Source organism: Nuphar pumila, chromosome 1 (assembly GCF_984573655.1).
Source record: "Nuphar pumila chromosome 1, dmNupPumi1.hap1.1, whole genome shotgun sequence".
NCBI classification, from domain to species: domain Eukaryota; kingdom Viridiplantae; phylum Streptophyta; class Magnoliopsida; order Nymphaeales; family Nymphaeaceae; genus Nuphar; species Nuphar pumila.
Genome location: NC_143249.1, coordinates 180,933,694 through 180,961,174, shown reverse-complemented (window position 1 = coordinate 180,961,174; position 27,481 = coordinate 180,933,694). Strand labels below are relative to the sequence as shown.

The 27,481-nt window shown below is 39.3% G+C and overlaps 1 protein-coding gene across 1 annotated transcript; it reads right to left on the bottom strand.

Moving 5' to 3' along the window:
* Positions 1 to 633: 633 nt before the first annotated feature.
* Positions 634 to 22,640, bottom strand: LOC149851529 (uncharacterized). The gene is made up of 5 exons (XM_090001141.1): positions 22,587 to 22,640; positions 22,290 to 22,389; positions 17,710 to 18,128; positions 2,370 to 2,486; positions 634 to 1,792 (listed from the first exon to the last, which is right to left on the bottom strand). Exons 3-5 carry the CDS (start codon positions 18,118 to 18,120, stop codon positions 1,004 to 1,006), a joined length of 1,317 nt encoding a protein of 438 aa, XP_089857267.1. The 5' UTR covers positions 18,121 to 18,128; positions 22,290 to 22,389; positions 22,587 to 22,640; the 3' UTR covers positions 634 to 1,003.
* Between the last annotated feature and the right edge of the window lie 4,841 nt (positions 22,641 to 27,481).

Sequence of the window (27,481 nt, the reverse complement as noted above, 5' to 3'; positions counted from 1 at the left end):
AGAAAAAGCCAGACAGGCCAATAGTAGGCTGGAAAAGTAGTAGGCTAGAAGAGTGAAACCCGACAAGCATATAACAATCGCTCATATCCAGCCTACAGGGTGAGGACTAGTTAGAAAAACTTGTGATGGCTTTCAAGATCGCTTCACAAAATAATACGACTCCAGCCTATCAACATCCATCTGAACCACCATATAATAGAGGTTTGGCACCGAAACATGACCTTATAGTAGAGGTTTGGCGACCAAACATGCTCTCTCTCTCTCTCTCTCTCTCTCTCTCTCTCTCTGGCACCGAACATGACCTCATATAACAGAGGTTTGGCGACCAACCAGCCTGTGATGACTCTAGAAGCAAGAAACAGACTCAGCCACCCTCTAAAAATAATAGTAAAGCATCAGTACCGCCCCCACAAATTACGCAATTAACAATCTACCAGGATGAAATGATCCATTGGTTTTTACCCCTTTCTCTTCATAGAGCCACAAGAGCAGACAATGATAGTGAAACACGGGATAGCCGTGAACACAAAATGCTCAAAGAGAGATGGCAAGAATCACAAGGCTCCACACGCTCTGCCTACAGAAAGCTGGGCAAATGGACATCACTCATTTGCTACATTTGCATGGTTCTTGTCCAAATATCATTTCCAAAAGTTTAATCAGTACCATGTTCAAACCAGTCAGGGAACCAAACTTTAAAGTGGATGAGGGAACCAAAATGGAGCCCATTATCCTCCTCCAGTCCAAACACCCTGTTCATTGCTATTGGTACCATGCCACAGGCATGACCTTAAGATAACATGTGAACTACAGAACTAATCTACTGCAATCTAATCAGCCAACATAATGATTCGACAGAGCGAACAGACTTAAGGGTAAATCCTGGTGTGCAAAGTCTAGATGAAATGCAGAAAACAACGACATGTTCAAACAGTATCAAAGTTCAAAGCAGCATCCCAATCTCATACACTGTATACCCACCTTTGGTTGTGGCTGCAGCATGTCAGCGGTAGACAGGAACAGATCCCGCAAAGGAGTACCTAGATGAAACCGGGAGAGATGAAGCTTCAGATCTAGCATCAATATATGCCTGGTTTAACTCTCCATAAGAAGCCCCAACATAGACGGGCCTCTCATATGCTACAGGCTGCTGAGTGATTACTTCTCCATAAGTTGACCCATAGTAGACAGGCCGCTCATATGCTACAGGCAACTGTGCCTCAACAGGAAGCCTGGAACCATACAAATTGTCTACATGTCCCAGACGAGGTGCCACCTCCCCCTCCATGGGAAGCACCCGGTACTCTCTCTCATGCAGAACACGATCACGAGAAGCCATCCCTGGGGCAGGAATGGAGGCCGCATACCTGGGATCTTGCACAACAGACCGGTATGGATCGCCTTCAGGTGCTCGTGCAACTCGGATCACTTGACGAGCTTCAACAGGATAATGGGAGTTGTGTGGAGGTGGATGTGGTGGCATATAACCAAGCAGCTGTTGTTGCCTTGCCACAGGATACTGCCGGTCCATTGGAGGCGGCACAGGGACCATTGGTCGAACAACCTGCTGATTTTCTACGTGATAGTGGGTAGCACTTGGTCGAACAACCTGCTGATTTTCCACATGATAGTGGGGAGCATTTGCAGCAGGATTAATGGCAAATAAAGCCCTAGGCCCCCTAACAGGCGGCGCTGGTGCGGCGGATGGCACCACCATAGGTGGCACTGCTTCTGGTGCCGGCACATGCTGTTTTGATTCAACAGATTGGAATAATTTACGAAGATTTTCAACCTGCAAATGCAATTTGGACAATTGAATTTAGTCAGAGCATGCAGCAACAAGATTTGGCCGATGCACACTAAAGATCATGGCCTACATCATAAGAGGGGAGCTAGTAATTATCAACACATAATGGTGGTAAACCACCATGTTACTGTGATCATTATGCAATACCATGCAAATACATGCTCTTCCACAATCCATTGGTATTGGTGGCTTATAGTGGTTCAAAATCTAAACAAAAAACAGTTTCAAAGACTGATTTATATCTGAAAGCAGGATAAATACCCTATATCCTATACCCTATTTAATTTGGTCAACTTCTCACAACCTATACACAATACCCAATAGTTGCAACATGATAATTTAAACAAATAAACTGCAATTTAACACTAGACTGGCAGAACCAGGTACACTATAGGGTATTCATTCACTCCGCTGAAAATTTAAAGGTTCTGCAAAATGTGGCATTATAACTCACCGCAGCATTTTAGCGCTAATTAAAGGCAAGTCAATATAACAGTGAAAATAACAATAACAGAAGACGGATGTGCATATGACGTTTAGTCAATCTTGCACACAAACTTACCTGCTCGGCATTGAGCTCGGGATTAAATTTGAATGGTGTGTCATAGTTATCCTTGATAGCATGTTTGAACGTACTTTCTGGCAGAGGTGGATAATCCTTGTGTAATTTAAACTTCACCTGTTGACACAGTGAAGCTCCATTTATAACCAGCATGGCAAATATATATTATCCCATTCCATCCTTCAATATTAACACTTGAAAGAGAAACAACAGATTTAAAATGAGAATTTTCTGAACACAGTTATCCCATTCCATCCTTCAATATTATCATATAATAGGACCTGCAATTATGTAAATCTTTCATAACACTAGTATTACAAGATTTTTCAGTTGCTGAATCATTTACAAATTGCACATACCAGCATGCATGCATACAACGCTTGCAATCTTTAATGTTCAGAGAGATCAAAACATAATGCACAAACAGTAAATGGGGTAAGGTAGACAGCACAAGTATCCATTTGATGGGGCGCACTACAGGCAAGACTACACCTAAAAGCTTCATGAATATAGAGATCATGATATGACGATGAAAAATTCCAGCTCCAGGAAGCTTTGCACCACAGGGAAAAGCCTAATTTGAAAGGCAACCACTGACACTGCGAACCTCAAAATGTTGAGGTTTGAAAGGCAACCACTGACACTGCGAACCTCAAAATGTTGAGGTTACAGCCTCACTCTGCCCCACGCAGAAAGCGAAACATCACTTGACCACTTTGATAAAGTCAGTTACCACATTGTTTACACAAAAGCAAGTTGTAAGATATACACCCAAGAACGAGTCACATTATGGTCCATAAAAGTACATTTCAACATTATGGAAAAGATGCCCAACCTACATTTGAACCAAACAATCATGTCATGTGGATATCCCAGCTCATGGACATGTGTCCCTTTATATAATGAACTCTTCATTATCGATTACATAGCAGACCTCATTTTGACCCTCTACTAGGAGATTTTCTGCTTGAGAGTTTTATGTTATGGATCCTTTTTACAAAATTTCAAGTCCTAATAGCAACAATTCAGCAAGTAGTTGAGCCCAAATCCAAGAAAGAGGACAAGGGCAACCTGCAATGGTTTGATGACACAAATAAGAAATAGATGTATATAGAACACGAGAGTGCAGATTGACCACATGGCAAGAAGTTATTGGTTCAAAGGTAAGCTCATAAAAGCAACCATAAATTTAATGGAAGCATAGGCCAATCAAACATTGGCAAGGACTATGCTGAGAGATTTAACCATTTGTGAAGATGAAAAACATGTCTGTCACGGGCTTATTTTGGAAGCCCCGTGCGGCACCTGGCAACCCAACCAGGTCAGCCTTCCTAGTTCAGAAAGCACGCAAACACCCCTCACAAGGGTGTCTAATCACATCCGAGCATACACAATCTCAAAGAGGGCAGCAAAGAGAGAGAGAGAGAGATAGCAGCATAGGCAACGAAAGCAACTTCCATTCATAAGTTGGCAATTACAAAAGGGGGGGGGAGAGCAAGAGAGAGAGAGAGGGGGGAGGGACCCGTTACTTTTCTTGGTTAACGGGGGATCTTAGGCCAAAGGCCATTTATAGAGCACTCGCAGGGGTCCAAAGAGGTATTTACATCAAGTAAGCAGGAATCAACATGGCAGGGTGGAACACACTCCCCCACCCAAACTGGCGCCGTCCTCGGCGCCATCTTTTTTCTGATAGTCTTCGATTGCTTGCTGAAACTGACGAATATTTCGTGGAGTCTCCCAACTGGCATCACTCACTGGTAGACCTTTCCATTTCACTAGATACTTCTTCACTTCTCCAAGATAGTTATGAACATGAGGCAGTTGTCACGGGCTAACTTTCCAAGGCTAAATTTTTCGCATTTTAAGCCAAGGAAGCCCCGTGCGGCACTAGGCCTCACGACCTAGTCAGCCTCACAGCACGTGTTTCCCACACGTAACTTTCTTACCCAGCGGAAAGTCAACTTAACAAGCTCTTCTTTTCAAGAGATCCTTCCGAACATGGTCCATCGTGCATCTGATAGCCACTTACGTGCATAGCCGTCCCATACCGGCTAGCACCTTCAACCACCAAGCCAAGCGTGCCTTACCACTCCCACAAGCAAGCGCACGTTGACAAGGGCTGAAACGTGCCTTCGCAGCACTACCGACTTAACCAACATCCAACACGGGTTATGGGAGCATAACGCATCCCAAAGCCTTTACCGATGCATGTCATGCCTCCAACCATCATTGCAAGCCACCTTTCCTCAAGCCCAACCATCCGAGCCAACAACGTATGGATGCCTTAGCCTCGCGTGCCATGGAGCAGATAGCAGCCCCATGGGCACGCCCCCAACATAACCTCACCATAGAAGGGACAAGATCTTTCGACCCCCAGTCCGCAGACCAGTTGATGATTTCATGCCATAGCGATAAGCACCACCCAAACTCATTCGCTGGCGCTGTGCACTCACTTGCACAACCCCGTGCCACCATGCACGGTTGGGACCGCACCGCCGCACCAAGAGTCGCCTACCTGCGCACCCAAGGCCTTTGCCTACGTCCCATGGGGGATTTGCACTACACACGGACACCCCCATGCACTCCTAGTGCTGCCCGTGCGATATAGGGGGTGCCTATGCCAAACTGCTGCAACATGTGCCAGACAGCTCAAACAGGAGGTCCCCTATATAGGTATTTTAGGAGCCAGGCCCCTGCCAGCAAGAGGAACCCGAATAACACTTGGGGAACCATAAATTTCTCAACTTCAGAATTCTTCAAATCCGCCTTCACCCACGTGTTCCCCATAGTCCATTTACACGGTGAATCTTCGATCTTGGCCCCAAACAACTTCAAATGCTCATTGGATTATCACCTCAAAGATTGTGCACGCAACTGTGCCCACACTGCGCACATTGCTGCACATGCCAAGCTCTGACCATGCTCACCGCAACTATGTGCCCACTGCATGATGTGCTTCGCACGCCACATGCACAATGCATGACAATGGTCTGTGCAACACACGACACCACTGTTATGCATGTGCACCAAACTCTACACACATGGGCAAGGTCTGTTTGCCACGGGGTTGGCCCGACTGCCTCATGCACGCCGCAACCAACCAATCCATCACTCTTGGGGCACTTCCACCGCACTTCACACACATCCATGCATCTGTTGCCGCATCTGCACTGCACCACACCAGGCACATGCCACACTCCTTGCACAGCCCTGTGCCCCACTCTAGCACACGACACCATCTGTGGCATGCACGTGCCTCTTATGAATGTGCACTGCACCTTGCAAGTGCACATGTCACACACTCCTTCCACTGTCTAGTGCCAAGCTCAGGCACATGACGCAATCAGTGACATGCACACACCTTTTTCAGCACCTGCATTGCACCAACCCGTGCACACGCCAACTCCTTTGCACAGCCCAGTGCCAAGCTCAGGCACACGGCACTATCAGTGGCATGCATACGTCTCTTCAACCCCATGCACCGCACCAAGTCCCATACCTATGGCACGTTGCAAGGCTCTCCGAGATTTCAGGTGCAACATTCTCCCCCACTCAAGCCATCGTCGTCCTCGACGATCTCTTCGCTTAACATTTATGGAGTTCCGTTCGACAACGCAATTCATCCGGATGATGTGCACCTTACCATTTAGTTCCTTTTCTCTTTTCATAATCACGGGACCCCAGCGTAGTCCCCATTCTCAAGCGGGTCTCCCATGCCCGCACGACATCTTGTCGTCTCAGCACGCTTCACACGTGTGCCCTCATTGCACACCACCAAGTTCACACTCGGGCGCCCCCATTCACCCCAACTTCACCACTCGACCATGCGGTTCACACACAGACCGCCAAAACAAGATGAAGCCCATTCTGGAGGTTACACTCACTTGGCTCCCCCGTAAGCCCTCATTGCCCACTCATTGGCTCGGTCACTTCAGGTTGCGCCACTTCGGCCATACTCGGTCTGCACACCACCTGTCATCCTGACTGTGGTCCGTGGAGAGTATGCCGGCACACACGAGCGACAACCGAGGCACTCCCTCTCGCGTTGCCCTCAACCAACTCACTTGACTCCCCTGTAAGCCCTCATTGCCCACTCATTGGCTCGGTCACTTCAGGTTGCATCACTTCGGCCATACTCGGTCTGCACACCACCTGTCATCCTGACTGTGGTCCGTGGAGAGTATGCCGGCACACACGAGCGACAACCGAGGCACTCCCTCTCGCGTTGCCCTCAACACAGAGCGCCAGTCGAGCTTCTCCTCGCACTGCACTCACCAAACACAGAGCGACAGTCGAGCTCCTCCTCGCACTGCCCTCACCAAACAAGGCACCCTTGAACCCAAAGGCGTGCCTACACTGTGGCTTCAACCCGCACTTGTCGCAACTTTCGAACACACTGAGTCCCATACCTCAGCGTGTCTCTAGCAACTCCAACAACGGTCCACCGCAATCCACTGCGACCTTCTGTCGCGCATAAGCCCTCATTCATAGGGCACTTTCTTGGTGGTTGGTGAGCTCGCAATAAGCAAACACTGCCCTTTCAGTGTTGACTTGACCCAAAGGATTCATTCCTTTTTAAACACACATTTTATACGCCACTGTGCCTCGTAAAGCTTTCGAGGCATGAAGGAAAACAACGATCTTTCTTGCCCACACAGAAACTGCACATTGTTGTTCTGAGCTGACTATATAGTTGGCCTTCCACATAGTCAATCCCACTCCAACAAACCAGCCTTCATGTTAACTCCACCATGAAGCATCACAATCCGACTTCGGTGCTCCGAACATGCTTTGGCAACATGAAGAGAAACCCGGCCAAAGGCTCTCCAGCACATCAACCACTTAGGCACTCGTATGCTCTGCTCTGATACCAGTTGTCACGGGCTAACTTTCCAAGGCTAAATTTTTCGCATTTTAAGCCAAGGAAGCCCCGTGCGGCACTAGGCCTCACGACCTAGTCAGCCTCACAGCACGTGTTTCCCACACGTAACTTTCTTACCCAGCGGAACGTCAACTTAACAAGCTCTTCTTTTCAAGAGATCCTTCCGAACATGGTCCATCGTGCATCTGATAGCCACTTACGTGCATAGCCGTCCCATACCGGCTAGCACCTTCAACCACCAAGCCAAGCGTGCCTTACCACTCCCACAAGCAAGCGCACGTTGACAAGGGCTGAAACGTGCCTTCGCAGCACTACCGACTTAACCAACATCCAACACGGGTTATGGGAGCATAACGCATCCCAAAGCCTTTACCGATGCATGTCATGCCTCCAACCATCATTGCAAGCCACCTTTCCTCAAGCCCAACCATCCGAGCCAACAACGTATGGATGCCTTAGCCTCGCGTGCCATGGAGCAGATAGCAGCCCCATGGGCACGCCCCCAACATAACCTCACCATAGAAGGGACAAGATCTTTCGACCCCCAGTCCGCAGACCAGTTGATGATTTCATGCCATAGCGATAAGCACCACCCAAACTCATTCGCTGGCGCTGTGCACTCACTTGCACAACCCCGTGCCACCATGCACGGTTGGGACCGCACCGCCGCACCAAGAGTCGCCTACCTGCGCACCCAAGGCCTTTGCCTACGTCCCATGGGGGATTTGCACTACACACGGACACCCCCATGCACTCCCAGTGCTGCCCGTGCGATATAGGGGGTGCCTATGCCAAACTGCTGCAACATGTGCCAGACAGCTCAAACAGGAGGTCCCCTATATAGGTATTTTAGGAGCCAGGCCCCTGCCAGCAAGAGGAACCCGAATAACACTTGGGGAACCATAAATTTCTCAACTTCAGAATTCTTCAAATCCGCCTTCACCCACGTGTTCCCCATAGTCCATTTACACGGTGAATCTTCGATCTTGGCCCCAAACAACTTCAAATGCTCATTGGATTATCACCTCAAAGATTGTGCACGCAACTGTGCCCACACTGCGCACATTGCTGCACATGCCAAGCTCTGACCATGCTCACCGCAACTATGTGCCCACCGCATGATGTGCTTCGCACGCCACATGCACAATGCATGACAATGGTCTGTGCAACACACGACACCACTGTTATGCATGTGCACCAAACTCTACACACATGGGCAAGGTCTGTTTGCCACGGGGTTGGCCCGACTGCCTCATGCACGCCGCAACCAACCAATCCATCACTCTTGGGGCACTTCCACCGCACTTCACACACATCCATGCATCTGTTGCCGCATCTGCACTGCACCACACCAGGCACATGCCACACTCCTTGCACAGCCCTGTGCCCCACTCTAGCACACGACACCATCTGTGGCATGCACGTGCCTCTTATGAATGTGCACTGCACCTTGCCAGTGCACATGTCACACACTCCTTCCACTGTCTAGTGCCAAGCTCAGGCACATGACGCAATCAGTGACATGCACACACCTTTTTCAGCACCTGCATTGCACCAACCCGTGCACACGCCAACTCCTTTGCACAGCCCAGTGCAAAGCTCAGGCACACGGCACTATCAGTGGCATGCATACGTCTCTTCAACCCCATGCACCGCACCAAGTCCCATACCTATGGCACGTTGCAAGGCTCTCCGAGATTTCAGACAAGCAAAGTTGCATGAGTTTCAATTCCAAAAGCTGGGTTCATTGCACTATTTTCAGCATATTGGGTGGACTATTAATTGTGTTGTCTCAAAGCAAACAAGCATATGAACGTTGGGATTTAGACCCCTGTTGAACGAATAAGCACTTGATCAATAATGGACATTACGTATCACATGCATGGTTATGTAGCATTGGCAAAGAAAAGCCAATAAATGGGTAATTAGGCAGTTAATTGGTACTTATAAGATGGGTTTTGTACATCCAACATTGGACATTCATTCTGTAAATGCACTAAGAATTGCTGCTTATTCATATACAAAATTGGCTAGAAAGCAAACTAATTGGAGATTCAACAACTGAGAAACATCCGATTTCTTGGAGCAACAAGAAGCAATCTATTTTTGCAAAGTCAAGCATTGGAGCAAACTATCGAGTAATGTCTGCTGCTATGGTAAAAATTTCATGGCAGTATCATCTGCTAAACATACCTAGTCAACCAATACTCTTTGCATCCTATATCGTGACAACAAAAGTGCAATTGTTATTTCCTTCAATCCGTTTCAGCACAACAAAACAAAACATCTATAATTGGAGTAGCAGTTTGTGCATATGAAGATTGAAGATCAAGAGCCTGAAACACAATTCATCTTTGGCACAAACCAAGAGGCAGATTTATTCATTAAGGTCTTGCCCAAAGATCAGTAATGGAGTTTGAAGATGTCCACGACTTACTGCAAGTTGTTAGTCAATGATATGGTGCAACATTTGTATTTCCAAGTATTATGTAACCAGAATACCTAATTTATAAAATTTTAATGGCTCAAAACAGTTGGATACCTCCCAAACGATGTCAGCACTCTTCTCGCTGTACCAAAATAACTTGCTTTCATGTATAACTTTATTGATAAATTCACTTGGTCAATTCATTGACAAATATTAATGAATATGCATGCAATAGGTAAGGTATAGAAGTTTGATCTATAAGTGGAGCTCCTCAAAGACAAGATGGAAGCACACTTCTACAGTGCACATGAAGGAAACCAACCAAATGCATCTTTATTGAATATTGTCTAAGATGCATGTACTTTTGTTTAATAATACCATAACATGTTTTAGTCAGCTCGTCTAAAAACAATTGTTAATAATAGCTTATATGCTATGATAATCTTTTAACGGGGTTAGATAAAAATACCTAACAAAACATTGACCAGGTATTTGTTCAATAAACAATCTGTCCCTTACCTCAAATACCATCATTACAGACAATCACCTTTTATGAGATAGTTCTCGTCATCATCATCATCACAAATAGAACATCCTTACACAACCATCACAGTCATCAAGTGCCTTGATGATCATGATAACTACTAATTTCATTATCATCGGCAGCAGATTTTGCAAACTAAAACAAAAACACCACAATTATCAACACCATCAGACCATCGTCATAGTCATTATTAATGTCTTCATGGTCATGAAAATCACCAAAAACATCATAATCATATTTATCATTGTTGTTTAGCATCATCACAAACGCCTTCTGCCCGTTTATCACCAACACATTGAACATGATGCCCATAATCATCATCATCGTCATCATGTCCATCATAACAATCACATCACCACAATTTATCAGCACTACATCAAACCCTGATCACCACCATGACCAAGAACGCCACATAACTAATAGCCATAATCATCTACTTGATTTCTGCCAAATCACAATCACCGACATCATTAATAGTAATCATTATCGCGTCCTTCAGGCTCATAAAGAAAAGGGGGAAAATAACTGTGATCCGTGCCATTGTCCACAAAACCCAGTATTAACACCACCAACTCTCTCTCTCTCTCTCTCTCTCTCTCTCTCTCTGACAATTGAAATCAACAACCCACACATTTTATTTTTCGTTGCCCGGCTAATGAACAACAAAATAAGGAGTAAAAAGGTCTTAAATGTCAAACCAACATTCAATTTGGAGGAATCACATGAGAAGTGGTTGTAAAACAAGAGAGGAATCACATGGAAATAATGTGCAAAAATGCAAAAAAAAGGCTTGTGGAAAACATGTAGGGAAGCATAGCATACTGTTAGCATATGCTTTTGGCAACTCCAATTCACCATACAAATTTCCAAAAACACCATTGCTAGAAAATACTAAAACCTATGTCACACGGACTCGGCTAAGGAGGTGCCGCACCCGAGTCGACACGCCCCGACACGGGTGCGGACACATGTGCGGCCTCGGACACGGCCTGGACTCGGTCAACGCCGAGTCGGACTCGGTCAACGAGTCCAGGCAGAGTCCGTCTTAATTTTGGACTCGGTCAACATTGACCGAGTCCAAAAATGTCCATTTTTAGTACAAAAAATAAAAAAAATATCTTTTTATATATTTTTTAAAAATATATATATAGCATGAGTCTTAAACATTAGGCCCAGAAAAAAAATTATTCTTAAATATTATCATTTAATTCTCTCTCTCAATCTTAAAAGCTAATAAATTCTCATCCACGAGTACCAACACTTTTCATCCACCAAGTTCTCTCTCTTATAAAAGCTAATAAATTCTCATCCACGAGTAGCAACACTTTCTCATCCACCGAGATCTCTCTCTCTCTCTCTCTCTTTTTCAAATCTAGCTTTGAAAAATTAAAAGCTTTTAATGCTTTTAATTAATGTTATGAATTTTAGCAAAAGATATTTAATGCATTTACCAGAACATGCTTTTAGTTAATGCTTTTAATTAATACCTTGACGAATTTTTATTCCCATGGTAGCTAAGACTCGGCTGAGTCAATGATAAACTCAGCCTAGTTTGTTCTAACCCAGTTATACTACTATTTTAACTCAGTTAGTTCAGGATCTGAGACAACTTGGAAGAGTCACGAGCCGAGTCCAAAATTTATATAGACATATGCACACACTGGATATATATATATATATATATATATTTTTTTTAAATATATATATATATAGCCGAGTCCCCGTGTCCAAAATTTTTAAAATTGCGCCGCACCCGTGTCGCACCTGCACCCATGTGACATAGACTAAAACACACATTTCCACACAAGCCACTTCATCCTCATCTTGTCTTATAATTTTTCATTCATGGGATGCCTACAAAATAGTGAGAAGGATGGCAACACTTTTCAACAAATCCAAGATCGGGCATCCAAAAAAAGGTGAAAAGGGCAAATCAAGAACAGCTTGTAGTGAGAATAGAGCACTAAATTATCAACGATTGTAAAGAGATGGTCCACTTACTTTTCATGAGAATATGTCTTAGCCTATATTATAAAAGGAAATTTTTCAAATACCCGCCAAACGGTTCACCCTAATTCATGAACATACCAAACTTTTCAGTGTTTGCAAATGTCCACCAAAGTTTTTGCTTAGGATACTCAACTGACCTGAATTATAAACTAACGTTGGATTGATCTTGGATTAATCTAACTCATTTTGAAGTTACCATTTTAGCCCTATAACTGGAAAAATAAAATTAATAGTTTGACCTTATTCTAGAAGTATGAACAAAGTATGTCTGATCATTTGTAGGGCTATCAACCGAATGTTTTGAGTAAAAAATTTATTGACTACAATGGCACTTGAACCCTTAACCTCCCCAATAAGAAACAAGACAATTACCACTACACCATGAAACTCATTGTTTATTATTTTAAAAAATCATTATATAAAGCTTAAATTGCAATAACTTAATCAACCCAACAATCACTCAAACCACCAATAGCACAACTGGGTCTGTTTGGTTCCTCAATAGCTGACCTGATAAATATTTGAACTGATACTAAATGCATTTTCATTTAACCCAAAAGTCATTCTGGTTATAGTTGACAAAAGTTTTACTATTTCAAGAAACAAAATCAATCAGATATTGTCATGATGGTGACTATGCGAGCTCTAAGAGCAGCGGGGTCTGTTCGGCTCCTCAAGAGATAGAGTAGACTTTTTGTAGGTGGGAGAGAGAGATAGACTCAAGACTTGTGATAAGTGAAAAAAAATGAAATTTCCTAAAAACTAGGCTTTTTCATGTGGCAAGACATATGGGTAGCATGGTCGTTTTAAAAAATTATAACTGAATTAAATAGACGTAATTAAATTGGGGTCTTTTGATTAACCCATGTAAAAACTTTGGTGGGCATTTGCAAACTTGGAAAAGTTTGGTGTGCGCATGAATTAGAACAAATAGTTTGGATGTATTTGAAAATTTCCCTTACAAACTGGCAATCAAAGATTTTCTACCATAGCCCACATCTTGGTGTGGGCATGAATTAGGCCGAAAAGGATGATCAGAAGTTGGTCTTCTGGTTTTATGAGTTCATGAATACTGTTAACTGTTTTTCATTTATGGGATAGAGTTAGCATTTTGATGTAGTTCCTATGACTTTGGCTTCTACATTAATTTTGGATATGATCATTGTTCTCAAATAGAAAATTTATGATTTCTTATTTATTTGATGATTGTCTTTTCTTCTGAGTGAGACAGTTTTGTTAGAATTGTAGCGGGTTGCATATTGTTATTGGATTCTTGTCTGCTTGTGAGCTACACTTTTCCTGAATCTTCATTTGGTCATTTCTTTATGTTGGACCAAGCAAATATTTGTTAAAAGTAAGCCTGTTCCTGAGATCTTGCTAGTGGTATGCCCTTCCCTTCATTTTTGTTTTCTGGTTTGGCAATGAGTTCAGTGGTTATGAACTCCTACCCATCTGGATTTGGCATATCATCCTCAGCCTAGCTCTGATGGAGCTTGTACAACATCATACATTGGAACAAGCATTGTCCAATCACTGGGTTGAGCTTTGTAGTAGCTACCTGAGGTTTTGTTTCAGTGACATTCCAAAACACTACATGATGGAAACAGTTTGCCCCATCTTGTAATTCAAGCTATCCTATTTCAATACACAGTAACAACCTGGTCACACCTTGTAAGATTATGTTTCTTGAGGAGCGCTGGGGTGAGCCTCACCTTACAAGTTGAGTGTAGCCTCCCTAGGCCTGGATCTTATTGGGTGTGGCATAAGTTTGGGAGTATTGTGAGCTGCATTGACTTGCTAGGCCAAGTAATCAGGCTGGTGCAGCTGAAGCTGAACTAACTTTTACGCTACTGGTCGTGGCTCACTCCTTAGTCATCCCATCAAACATAGCAAGGTTTTAAAACCCGTGACTCGGAACTCAACTCGCTCTTTATTGACTCGTGACTCGGACCGGGTTTTGTTAACTTTTGATTTTAAAAGAAAAACAATATATAATTTGTCTGAAACCATGTTTTTGAGTAAACATAGTCTCCAAATGTCTGTAAGAATATAAAAACTGCAAAGAGCTATAGAGGTTTGCTTGAATAATTGAATTTGATATCTATACAAGCACTTTGACTAATTCATGACTTGAATTAGAGGATTTGGTCACCATGAGTTCAGTCTGCTACTACCTAAGGTTCCTAAAATGGCCAATCATATATGATAGCTTGTTTTAAAAGTTTTAATTCCGTCTCTAACAAATCCATAAATGTAAAACAGGGATATATGTGCATGCATATTGAAAGTTTACAGAATGCCCAATATCAACATAAATAAGCAATTTTCTCTCATGTATAAAACTATGCAGGAAATATATTAATGGCACAACTATAAAAAGACTACTAATATTTGAATATGTACAATGCTTGTTCACATAACAAATGGATGATGAAACCTAAATGTGACTTCCCATAGGCACATTTGACCCGCCATATATAGTGAGAATCATTTCTTTAAAATATTTTGCTAGAATAAGTTGATAACACAGGGTGAACAATAGTTCGAACAACATGGCGATTTTATTCTATGGATTTAAGTGCTTTTTTATCTTTAAATGATTTTTATTTCTTTTTTATACAAAATCTGGGGGTAACCCTTGTTAAAATATATGTACTTATATATTTCGAAATTGTAATTTGAAACTCAAAAAACAAATTTCAAACATCCCAAAACTCGCCCGAGAAAGACCGAGTCAAGCCCGAGTTTTGGCAAACCGAGTTTGCCTTGCCGGGTTGACTCGCTGGAGGGGCGAGCCGAGCCGAGCCAGCCGAGTCAACAAGTTGACTCGGCGAGTTTTAAAAAACTGAAACATAGAGTGTGATTTTTTATTGGATGCTCAATGTTGTGTTTGGGTTTTGTAATTAATCACAAGTTTGGTGTTTGTCATATCCTTTTCACTTCTCTTTTCTGGATTGCTCGACAGCATTCTATAATCTCACGTCCTTGTAGTTGTTTCCAAACATTTAGTTTTCATGTTGTGGAAATTTAAAAATTATTTGTTTATATCACTAGCAATCCATGAATACAATATAAACTAGGAATCAATGATGCATATATGTTAAGGCCGATGATCCAACCAGAAATTTTTTAATTAAGAAAATTGCTTAGATGTTACAACTCCTTATAGTTGCAGATGTGATTTGTTTAAAATGTATAGATTTGGGGTTGCTTCTTTACACAATCGCATAGATATTTGTTTGCTTTGTGTGGTTCACCATCATTTGGAGTGACTAAAAGTAATCATGCACTGATGAAACTATGAAAATGAGGGCTACTACCACAAAAAAATTGTTCTATCAAAAGAATATTGGGATTATGTTCATTAAGCATTATTGATCACAAAACTCATCTATAGAATGATCAAATTTACGAATCAAGAATGTCGTATAATTGGTGAAGTGTATGAAGACATGGGCAATATGATGGGGTGATCATAGACAATCTAAAAGGACAACTGAATTTGTATGAAAAGATTCCTAAGATTGTCTCAAATAGATGGCATAAAAAGAAAGTGCATGTCCATAGTTTAGCCGGCATGCTTACTCCGAAATATTATGAGCCAGAGTATCTTAAGATCTCGACACCAAGAAGAGTCAAACAAGTTTTGCCTGGTGAAGATTATATTATATCCATTGGATAAAGTTTAAGCTTTAATGATTTAATTATTTTATTTGTATTTTCTTGTTATAGCCTAACAATCTTTTTGTTTTCTGCAAAAAAAAAAAGACAACGATAATTTAGATGGTGCAATGCTGGCACTCAATATCACATTTGGTGAAAATGAAGAAGTTGCTTTAGTTTATAAGTCACAATTATGGCTTTTACATCAAGAAGTGGAAGATTTAGCAAGAATGTATGCATTGAATCCTACCGTGTCAGTCCTTAATTGATGATGTTTTTATGGTGGTGATACACCCGAGTTGAGAGCATTCATCATTAAGGGTTTTATCTCAACCTATCAACATGTCTTCTGTCGAAAGAGTGTGGAGCGCCTATAGCTACATTCATAATGATAAAAACCTTAGGCTCAATTAAGATCATGTTGATACCTTAGAGTATATCCATTAAAATCTTTGATTGCTTGACAGGTATTATTAAAGTGTTTTGTTCTTTTGTTTAATATCTTATAAAATATTTATGTATCATTGATTATTTATTAGCATTTTTATTTTATATTCTTATCCTAAAAAGGTAAAAAAATTGCTACAAATAAATACCTTCTCAAAATGGGACATCAATCCATAGCTTTTTGTTGCAGAAGAAAATACATTGAGATTGGAGGATATGAGTGGGAGAGACTTGATGATAGTGCACAAAAATTAAGAACTATTTTCAAAACCAAAAATGCGCAATCAAAAGCTCAATTGCCTTCGATAATCACAAGTAGAAATGAGGTTGATGAAGATTCAAATCAATCAAATAGAGCTAGGGGTAGGACAAGTAATGTAGAAGAGCGCCAGTCAGTTCCCCAAGGCTAAATTGATTGTTTCTTTAGATGCAGACCTAGGCAAGGAAAGCATTATGCATCTTATGTTTTTATATTTTTTCACTTTCTTCTTCATATGTATTGCTTATATTTTAAATTAAGATTTTTTAACATTTTAAGTTTTTGACATATTCATTAAAAAAGTAGAAGGAATGGATGGTGTGGAGGATGTGGAGAGGCAAGAAGTTCCTCCAAATTTATTGTTGACCTAAAGGGGAAGAAAAAGATGACAGGTTATTAATTATTGATTATGAAATAAACTCTTGATTATTTATTTTGATGTAGTTGGAGTGTTGGACTTTAGAAACTCTTATGTTGCTATGGTTGTTTTGCGGTGACTTTTTGTCATGGACTTCTAATATTTTGGTGGTTTGGTTTTGGTGGTTTGAAGTTTGAAATTTGGAGGTTGAAGTGAAGTAGTGAATTATGTTAATTTTAAAGTTCATACTTTACACTTTAAATGCTTGAAATTAAATTAGGTTTTTAGTGCTTAAATGCACAATTTGTTTTGCGCATTTAAATAATTAACCATATCTCCATGTAATCTTTTAGTTTATTGATTTTTCCATCTTGCAAAGATCACAACCTCAAATAAAATGTCATTTGATTCATTTCTTGACAAATGTACGCTTCTTAATCAAATTTATTAGTTTTCATGTGAAATGAGTAAATAAAACATCAACAAGGAACCACAAAAGTTAAATTTGCAAATCAAGACTTCAAAAGTTCCTAATGAAGGAAAATACAAGTTTCATATACATTTTGCCAAGCTAAGCACATATTTCATATGATAAACAATGTAGAACATTTTCACAACAAACATTTTTAAGTAATTTCATTGCAAATGGATTTAGAGCAAATTATTGTCTAAAACAAGATATCATCATAGTACCCTTGCACAAATACAAAGTGAGATAATAAATGATGATGGATAAGTAGCAATCTCACCTGAGCAGGGTATCTCCCACCAAAAGCATTCGGCTCCAAACGCATCCCACCATCGGATGAAGCCTTGTATATTCCATACAAAAGCCTCAAATCAAAATCATACAGGAACAACCTTGCACCACGCTTAACATTCATGACAGTTTGTTCCCTATTTGGAGGAAGACCAAAGACACTGTATCGAAAACACTCGGGCTTTGTTTGAGTATTACACATGAAGATTAAACCAGCAATTTTCCCGTCAGTGCTAGCACCATTACTTTGGTCATCTGTCATTTCTTTCTTATCACTAGTTGTGCTAGCTTCATTTTTTGTCTTTGGTGATTGTTCAAGTGACTCTTTCTTAATGAGTTTTCCTGTCTTACGTAGAGAAACTCCGCTCACCTTGCTCTTGTTCTTCTTTGGCTTTCCCATTGTGTAGGCTGCTTATAGAAAAAACAAGTACCTTCTTAGGATACCAACTTATGTCAAAGTTATCACATTCATCCAAAATCACAATCATTATATATGTTAAAAAGGAAATACTAGCATTGAAAACAAGCATGCATTATGGATGAATGACAAGTAAAACACAAATCTCCAATGCTAAGGAATAGTCACAAACATCATTCTCTAGTATTCCTATCAAGGGAAATCTTAAGACATATTTTTTTTAAAAAAAAATATTAGCAAGAAAATATGAGTTTTTGGCAAAGGAATATCTTAAGATATTTTTAAAAAATTTATCTCAAGATATTTTTAAAAATTTTACATAATTAAGGGAATCTCAAAGTTCTAAATATTACAAAAGCATTGGAATAGAACATGTGAAACTTCATAACTACATCAAACCGAACCATCAAATTACTGACTTGGTGACAATCTATGTAGTCAAAATCAATAGGCTCAGTGGACCCCTAAAAAGACTAGTCGAGGACTAGTCGAACTAGTTTGTAACCCAATTAAATATAAAAAAAGGTACACAAAATATACATAAAAATATGGCTAATTCTTTTACTAATAAGATGATTTCATTATACAAGTACAAAAGTATACATGCCTTCACAATATACACATAAAAATATGTTAAATTCTTTTACTAATAAGATGATTTCATTACAAGTACAAAAGTACACATGCCTTCACAATATATATATATATAACCAGAATATACATATATATAATTTCACACACACACACATTCAATTATTCATAACATATTCAGTATGATCAACAAAATATGTTTTCAACCTTTCACAAAAGCACAACAACACCTACATATATACATAGCATTACATAATTCAAAATGCTAAACATGCTTTTAGGATCATAAACAAAGTAACACACACATATATAAAAAACATAATCAATTAAAATTAATTGTGCATGCTTTCAATGTTTCATAGACGAAATTCCAAAAGCAAAGTAACACACACATATATATAAATATAATAACTAAGCATGTTTTCATGATTTCATAGAACAAATCACACACACACACATATATATATACACACGCACAAAAAAAATAACAAAATATATATATATATATATATGAATAATAAATAACTAAACTGCCATCATGCCTAGACAGAGGCAGCTTAGTCGCCGACTAGGTGCCTCAATAAGTGCATAGTCGGCAAAATTGATACCCCTTAAGGTACCCACCTAGGAATTACAAAGCCTAGGTGTTTTACTTAGCCTAAACAAACTAGGCAGACTAGTTGGTTCCTAGTCGTGGCTTTTGACTACATAGTTGGCAATCCATGGAACTTTCCAATATTAAAAAAAACACTTTTTAAATTTGAGGAAATAATCTCAAAACTATATTCTTTGTGTAATGCATGGATCTCTTTGGTTTATGTTAAGACCCATCCCTAAATTGGATAGTTTTCATTTTGGACAAGGGCATGTGCCTTGGCCTATTCATGGACTTTATCAAGGTGGACAAAACCCAACAACTGCATAAGTAGAACTATATAGAGCAAGTAAAAGAGCGGCTAAAGAAGATCTAGGACATCCTCATTCTTGAGCTTAAGTTCAATGAGTTCACGACAAAAAAGTGAAGAGGCAAATATAGTGCATTACCATATTTTACACCTTAATCCCATCAATTAAAAAAAAGGAACTTTAGATTATGCAACAATATAGCTAAAAAAACTTGAGGATAGACAATAAAAAGAAACCAAAGAGACAACCAAAGGCAAAGGCAGAAAAGATAGAGATGCTGCATTAACGAGCAAAGATGGGCATTCTTCTCCCCAGTTGTTGCGATGGTTATTAGTAAAGGGATATGTTTTATTGTTTTTGTATTTTTGTTAATACATATTTTTGTATGACTCAAACAACGATAGAATAAAAACATGGGGATAAGTTCAGACCAGCAGGAGAAGAAATGTAGGTCCCTCCATTAGAGAAAGTAGGGTTTGAATCTACCCTTTTCAAAAAATCAAATACCCACTTAAAAATATTTAACTTTTGGGGTGTGTTTCTTAGTCAAGAAACTGATATCCTTGGGCTACACACAAAGATCCACGGTTCATCAACGCATCTCAAATTTGCTTGCTAAAAGACTTGAGATCATCACTCTACCGAGAATAAAAATGGAGAGAGGGGGATCTGAGATCACCCTCCGATGAAACCCCAAATTCTAAAAACCCTCAATTTCATATATTGGGATCCCAAGGCAAACCACTAGGATCTAAAATCCAAGGATATCATAAAAGTGATGGACTCGTAATTAAATATTTTTTCTTATCAATTATTCGTTTTTACCTTTGATTTTAAAGATGACAACAGACTTACATTTTATACACACATTTTGATATAAAAACTTTCATCCTAGGAAATAAAAGCCTAAACATGGCAAAATCGGACTTATGCCTCACTTCAAATCAATGTTATTATCTCAACTTGTTTTTTCTATTTCAAAAACTTGATCATAAGCGAAGATAATAATCCTAGCGGAGCAGGTCCTAAGAAAGGGGTTGCAAAGTCAAAAGCCTCCAATAAAAGCCTACCAAAGAGATAAAAAGAATGGTAGGGCTATGAAAGAGGTAAAAAGGAAGATAGGGTTTGCTAAAATGGGTCTATTTGGGTCTATAACAAGAAGATAATATTGTTTTCTTGTACAAGGGTAAGACAAAAAAAAACATTGTCAACCTCGATTGTCTACTTGTGCCACTAGAAATAGTTAAAACCACCTTACTGTGACATTAAACGAACACCAATGTCAAACACCAATCTGAATAGTTGAACATAGCAAACCATAAAAATTTAAATATGGATATATATATATATACACATATATATATAAGGAAAATATTGGATATACTTGTGAGTTTTGAGCTCCCTAGTTGAAATTAGTTGAGGCTCATTTTGACCAAATCCTGACCATCTAGTTGTGTCCAGCATGGCCAAAATAGTAGGAATCAATTCTTTTTTTACATGAAAAAAAGAACTTTTGTGCATTGAAACTTCAAGCATAGGCCATTGAAACTTCAAGCACGTTCATCTTCGTGTCAGTCACCAACATTGACACTCTCAAACTCCTATAGTGACCACTTAAAATACATTGAAATGTTTGGTGTTGTTTTGGTTATACATTGCAAAAAACAACTTGTAAAAGAGGCATAGAACAAGAATTTTATGACAATATGTTACTAGACGATTTATACAAAATAAAAAGTTTACAAAACCAGTCTATGTCTACATAGATGCAGGTATTCAGAGTTCAAATGCTATGGGAAATTTTGGAAGGAAATGCTCTCAAAGATATGGGACTTAAAAGATTAAATGTTTTCTCATAGTCCACTATCTTTCTCCATTTCATGGTACAATCACGGTAAAACCCAAGTGCAACGCCAAGGTTTGGAACAGTTAGCCATCAAAATCTTCATTGTCCCTGTAAAACATACTTATTGCTCAAGTTCCAACCTGTATACTGACAAAGGAATCCCAACACCAGGTTCTCCCAATTAGTGGACAAAATCAGATTAGTAGACATCAACAAGATCCAACAGCTGCAAAATGACAAGAACTTCCCACCCTACTTAACATATACAAGCAATTTTGCAAATAAACACCTTCAATCACCATATCATTATCATGTATTTTACTACAGGAATCTAACAATAATGATTCAAACGATAGGAACCATTTTTCTCCCAGCAGTCGGCATAGCACATCTCAAATCACCAAAACCAAGATCGATGTTACAGCATCAATCCTCATTATACTGTCCCAGTAATAAACTCGAACCAGCAAAAGTCACGAACATTCCACATCTTCATGCAAATCAAGATTGACTGTGACTTCAAGTCACCGCGGTATTGTTTTGTTTCATTCCACAACAAAGCAATAAGCAACCACTATCACCAGCAATACTAGAAAACCCACTCGTTGCCACAGATCAGCATGACCAGAGCTAATAACTAATAGAATCTACAAAAATCCAAAATGATGCACGGATTTCTTCAATAAGAACAGTAAACAGAAACTAAATCAAGTCCATAAAATGCATCAAAACCCTACAATGCACCAAAAATTAAGAAAGGAACCAAAATCTTGAGAAATGAGGAAGCCAGTAATGTTAGAAAACCTACTCGTCGTTACAGATATGCATGACCAGAGATAATAACTAATGGAAACTTCAAATTTCCAAGATAGTGCACGGGTTTCTCGAATAAGAACAATCCAGATAATCTAAATCAAGCCGATAAAAAGCAGCAAAAAACCTAAACCGCATCAAAAATTAAAAAAAAACACCAAAATCTTGAGAAACGAAGAATCGGCAGATGAGAAAAAAAATGAAACCCTAGAAATCATACCCATCGAACAAAACTAGGGTAAGCATTTTCCACATTCATAGAAATGTAGACAGAGAGGAACGAGCAGAATACCAGAGATGGAACCACAGCTGTACGGCGGAAATCCGACGACTGATCGCCCTTCGTGCAAAAAGCGCGAGGGAGGGGGGTGGGAGAGGGAGGGAGGAAGGAAATGGGAGGAGGAAAACCAAAAAAGTGAAATTGAAACCCTAAAAATGGGAGAGGGTAAGGCGGGAGGCGGCCCTTTATAGACGGGCCTCTTAGTAAATCGACGGCTCAGATCGAAGTTGGGATCATCGGGCAATAGATACGAGACATGTGTCCGGTCTGATTTCGCATGGCCGGGTCCGCTTCCCTACACGGTGCGGGTCAACTTTGCTGATACGTTTGCTCTGCAGACCAAGCCCAGGCCTAGCAAGACTTAGCCCATTATGCGAGACCGTAGTTAAACGTTGAAGACGATCGTGGCTTCCAAAATGGGAAGAATTAGCACTAAACACATATGAAAGATGATCAAAAAAATATTTTATAAGACAACAATGCAGCTGCAATGTACAAGCTACCAGGGTAAAAGTGAATCATATAACACGGACTGCCCAATTAAAAATAAGAACATAAACAAACAAACAAACAAGAAGGCAAACCACAACACAAGATTTACCAACATAGGACTGTAAGATTTTACTATCAATAAAGATATCACAAAGACAATACAAGATTAAAGATAGGGATGGCAGTGGACCGGGGGGAAAGCGGGGCCCCGCCCCATCTCGCCCCGTTTGGACCGGGGATGAAGGGTATGAAATGGGGATGGAGGCGGGGACGAAGGTTAAAATCCATCCCCGTTCAGGGATGGAAGCGGGGATGGACGTACCATTTTCCCCACCCTGTCCCTGCCACTTTTCCCCACCTAGTCCCGGTTTGAACTGGGGATGGAGGATATGAAACAGGGATGAAGGCGGGGGTGGAGTGGTTGGTTGTGAGGTGTTTGTTGATCTTTAATTAAGGATGGCAGTGGGGTGGGGGACAAGGTCTCCACCCCCGCCCCGTCTCAAGATTAGAACCTCAAAAATGCCTTAGGCCTTAGGATACGGGAAGCTTCTAAAAGAAAAACTCTATATTTTTAGCTATTGCAATTAGAAAAAAATACCATTATCCATAAGGACAGCTCATTGTTAAATATTTTATGGGGACCTACGTATGTAATTAATCATCAATTATAAAGTGTGTAAGGTGATGGCTCATATAAAATGATTTTATACAGTAAAAGCATAGTTACAATAACGAGTAGATACTTTATGTGTTCTCATATGTCACATTTTGATTTTACGATGAGCTGAATTAAAAAAAAATAATATAGGATGGTTATAATTAGGTTATACCTTCAAAACCATATATAGTGGTTATTATCTTTTGCTTCTTCATAAAAAATAAAAGTGTTTCTCTCTCAATGAGTTTTAGAAAATAAGAAAATGCCATCTACTTATGTTTTAAAAAGTTTAACTCATCAAGATTTACCGATGTAACAATGGATTTGACTAGGCTTTGGCATTATGTTTTATTTGTTTGTTTTTATCTTGTCAATGATTTAGCATAAACAAATTTAAAAATCAAGAAATATGATTTACCTAATCAACATTTCAACACCCGCATTTGTTAATAAAGCTACCCTCTAATAAAGTGTTTGTTATCATTTAACCCAATAATTTGACAGGTATTGAACCGGCCAGTATGGATATGCAACCGGTAGCCATTCATCTCTAAGCACCGTCAGCAAAAAATCATCTAAAATGCTCAGTTGTTGATGAGATCAAACTGGTGTGGTAGCTACCAAATGATGGTATGGTCAGGGGCGTAGCTAGGATTCATGTGGGGGCGGGGGGGGGGGGGGGGCAAACATTGGTGTAGCAAAAAAAAATGGTGTGATAGTCGGGGGTTCAGGGCAGTGCCTCTGGGTTTTTTTTTTATAGATAAAAAAAAATGGCTATAATTATTAATAAAAATCTATTTCATATGGACAAATCAAACTATCTGATGCAGTCTTTCTCAACCTCAACGGAATGTTCTTAAACATTATTTAATGGCAATATATAACACTGGTGCGATAATTTGAAGTTCATAACAACGCATAAATTTTCTTTATACAAAATAAATCAAAATACAAAAGTACCAATTAAAATGGACCCTGATGGTTACCCGCAATATAAAATTCATCTATAAGAGAATCTATAACTAAAGTCATAGTATATTCTCGTTCGATGTACAATGTCATGCAATCAGCAAGAAAATCGTCATCCATTTTGTTACGAATTTCTGTCTTCACATGCTTTATCACTGAAAATGTTCGTTCTATAGTGGTCGTAGAAACTAGTAATGTCAATACAAGATGAAATAATCTAGTTAACATGACATAACTTTCTAACCTTCCACTTGCAACCAACTTTTGATACAAATCAGGTAGAGTAGGTACTTGAAAATGAAGTTTAGAAACCACATCAATCTGATAATGTTGTAACTCTACTTTCAAGTAAAATATATCTTGTGGTGTAAAATCTTGAAGATAGAACTTCTCTGCAAGCTTGCAAGTATCAGCTATATTAAAGGATTCAAATGAGTTTCTAGGATCCAATGCCGCACTGAGAGAAAGAAACTCGATCGATGTGTCATTAAATATAGTATTTAACTCCACCAACAAGAAATCTATAACTTTATTAAAAATATCAAAAGGATAGTGATGCTCAACTGAGGGTCACTCACGACCACGGGATCGACCAAACATATATGAACCACTGAAGTCAGGTAGGAAAATGTCATTTGTTGAATAAAATGATGTCACATCTTGAAGGAATTCTTTTAAACCATCTTCTCTCAAAGCTTGAAGCACAATCTTTGTAGTATATACAAATCTCATAGCAGTCAAGATATCTTGATTTTTCTTTTGAAGTGCCTGACATAGAATATTAGTAATTGCAAATATTTGATTTATCAAATGCAAGAAAAATACAAATTTGAAACTTGTAATGCAAGTATATGCACCATTTACTTTAGCCTAAGATCTAGCACTTGGAGAATTTTCAATCAGGCACTCAAATACTTTATATGTTGCAATGTACATATCCATCAAGTTCTTTATAAATTCATAATGAGAACTCCAACGAGTAGCTTTAACTCTATGCAAGTTCTCAATCTGATTAGCCATACTTCCTGTTGACCGTTCCCCAGTTTCTAACAACTGCTCAAATCTTTTTCTAGGTGCAACTTTCAACTCAGCAACACGCTTAGGCGAAGAAGTAATAATGTTAACAACATTATCCAAGTGAGAAAAGAATTGCCAAATGCCACAAACATCCTTAGCTGCTGAAACCAATGTTAATTGCAAACAATGCGCAAAACAATGAACATAATATGCATAAGGACATTCCTTCATAAATAAAACTTGGAGCCCATTCCAAGCACCCCGCATATTACTAGCACCATCGTACCCTTGTTCTCGCATATTCTGAATTTGAAGGTTGTGACTACTAAGAATATCAAAATTTTGATTTTTCAAATTCAATGAGGTAGTATCACTAACGCTTTTAATTGCAAAAAAAATGTTCTCTTAAAATTCCCTCTTCATTGTCAAACCTCAATACAATGCACAGTTTTTCTTGTTTAGATGCATCTTGTGCTTCATCAACATGGATGCAATACAGTGCATCTCCAACTTCATCACGAATCATACCTTATACTCGGTTTGCCATAATGTGCAAAATCTTTCTCTGGATATCTGAAGAAGTGTATGTGGCATTTCTTGGAGCATTAGCCAAAACAACTTTACCAACATCTGCATTCTTTTTTCCAGAATAATCAACCAGTTCAATAAAATTTTCATGATTCAATTAAGATAAAGATTCATTATGGTCCTTAAATGCGCAACCTTTGAGCGCTAACCACTGAAGAGCTAACATTGAGGTTCTTACTGTCAAACGAGCTTTCTGACGTTCCTCTTGGGACACAACATTCATTACTCTGTCAATGTGATGACCCGATCTCATCAAAATCTCTGCATTTCTTACACATATATTATGATATGAAGACGTTAAAGAACTAACATGGGTAAGAAAAGCACAATTTTCTCCTTGACTAGCTCTCTTCCAATTATTAAACACAACCGTTGCCAATGCTGAGAGATTCAAATAAGGGCTATTATCATGAAAAAAAAAACAATAAAAACAATATGTGTTATCTTCTGACAGAGAATACTCTAGCCAACGAAACTTATCATACCAATGTTCTTGACATCGACGCACTTGTTTACCACATTATCTACTTGGGTATTGTGCAAGTTTTGGTTGAAAAGGTCCCGCCCTCAGATAAGCCTGTCTAATTTGATCTATTTCATTAACATGGTGATCACACATATGCTTTCTTTTACCCAGATCTATTTTAATATAAAAATCAGATTCCGAAGTTGGATTCGGAGATGAAATATGCTTAGGTGATGAATGAATGGTTGAAGTAGGGCTTGGAGTTTCCTCGACTTGTCCATCTGAAGAGTTGTCTAACTTTGAAAAAAATGTTAACAAGTTTTTTCTTTTCTTAGTGCTCGAAGATTGTTATCTTTTCATTTCAATTTCTATAAATAAATAAGTTACTCCATGAGCATAATTTTGACCATTTCAACTTATAAAAGTATTATTTTAACTGTTTAACATAACAATTATGCATAAAAATACCGAATCAGATACAATTACTGATTTGTGATAAATAATAAAAAAATAATTGAATGACATCATGTTAAGGTAGTGAAAAAAACTAGAAAAAACAATTATAAAATTTTCACCGAATCAGATACAATTACTGACTGGTGATAAAATTATTAATCAAACACGTAAACTATCAATAATCTACATAGTTAATCATTACAATTCTACACAAGTACAATGAATCAGATACAATTACTGATTGGTGATAAAAAATTTAAT

Coding starts and splice junctions, on each gene's coding strand:
- LOC149851529 (XM_090001141.1), bottom strand. CDS start 18,120: ATGGGAAAGCCAAAGAAGAACAAGAGCAAGGTGAGCGGAGTTTCTCTA. Junction 2,487..17,709: donor GTGGGAGATACCCTGCTCAG/GTGAGATTGCTA, acceptor CTGTGTCAACAG/GTGAAGTTTAAATTACACAA. Junction 1,793..2,369: donor CCGAGCTCAATGCCGAGCAG/GTAAGTTTGTGT, acceptor TTGCATTTGCAG/GTTGAAAATCTTCGTAAATT.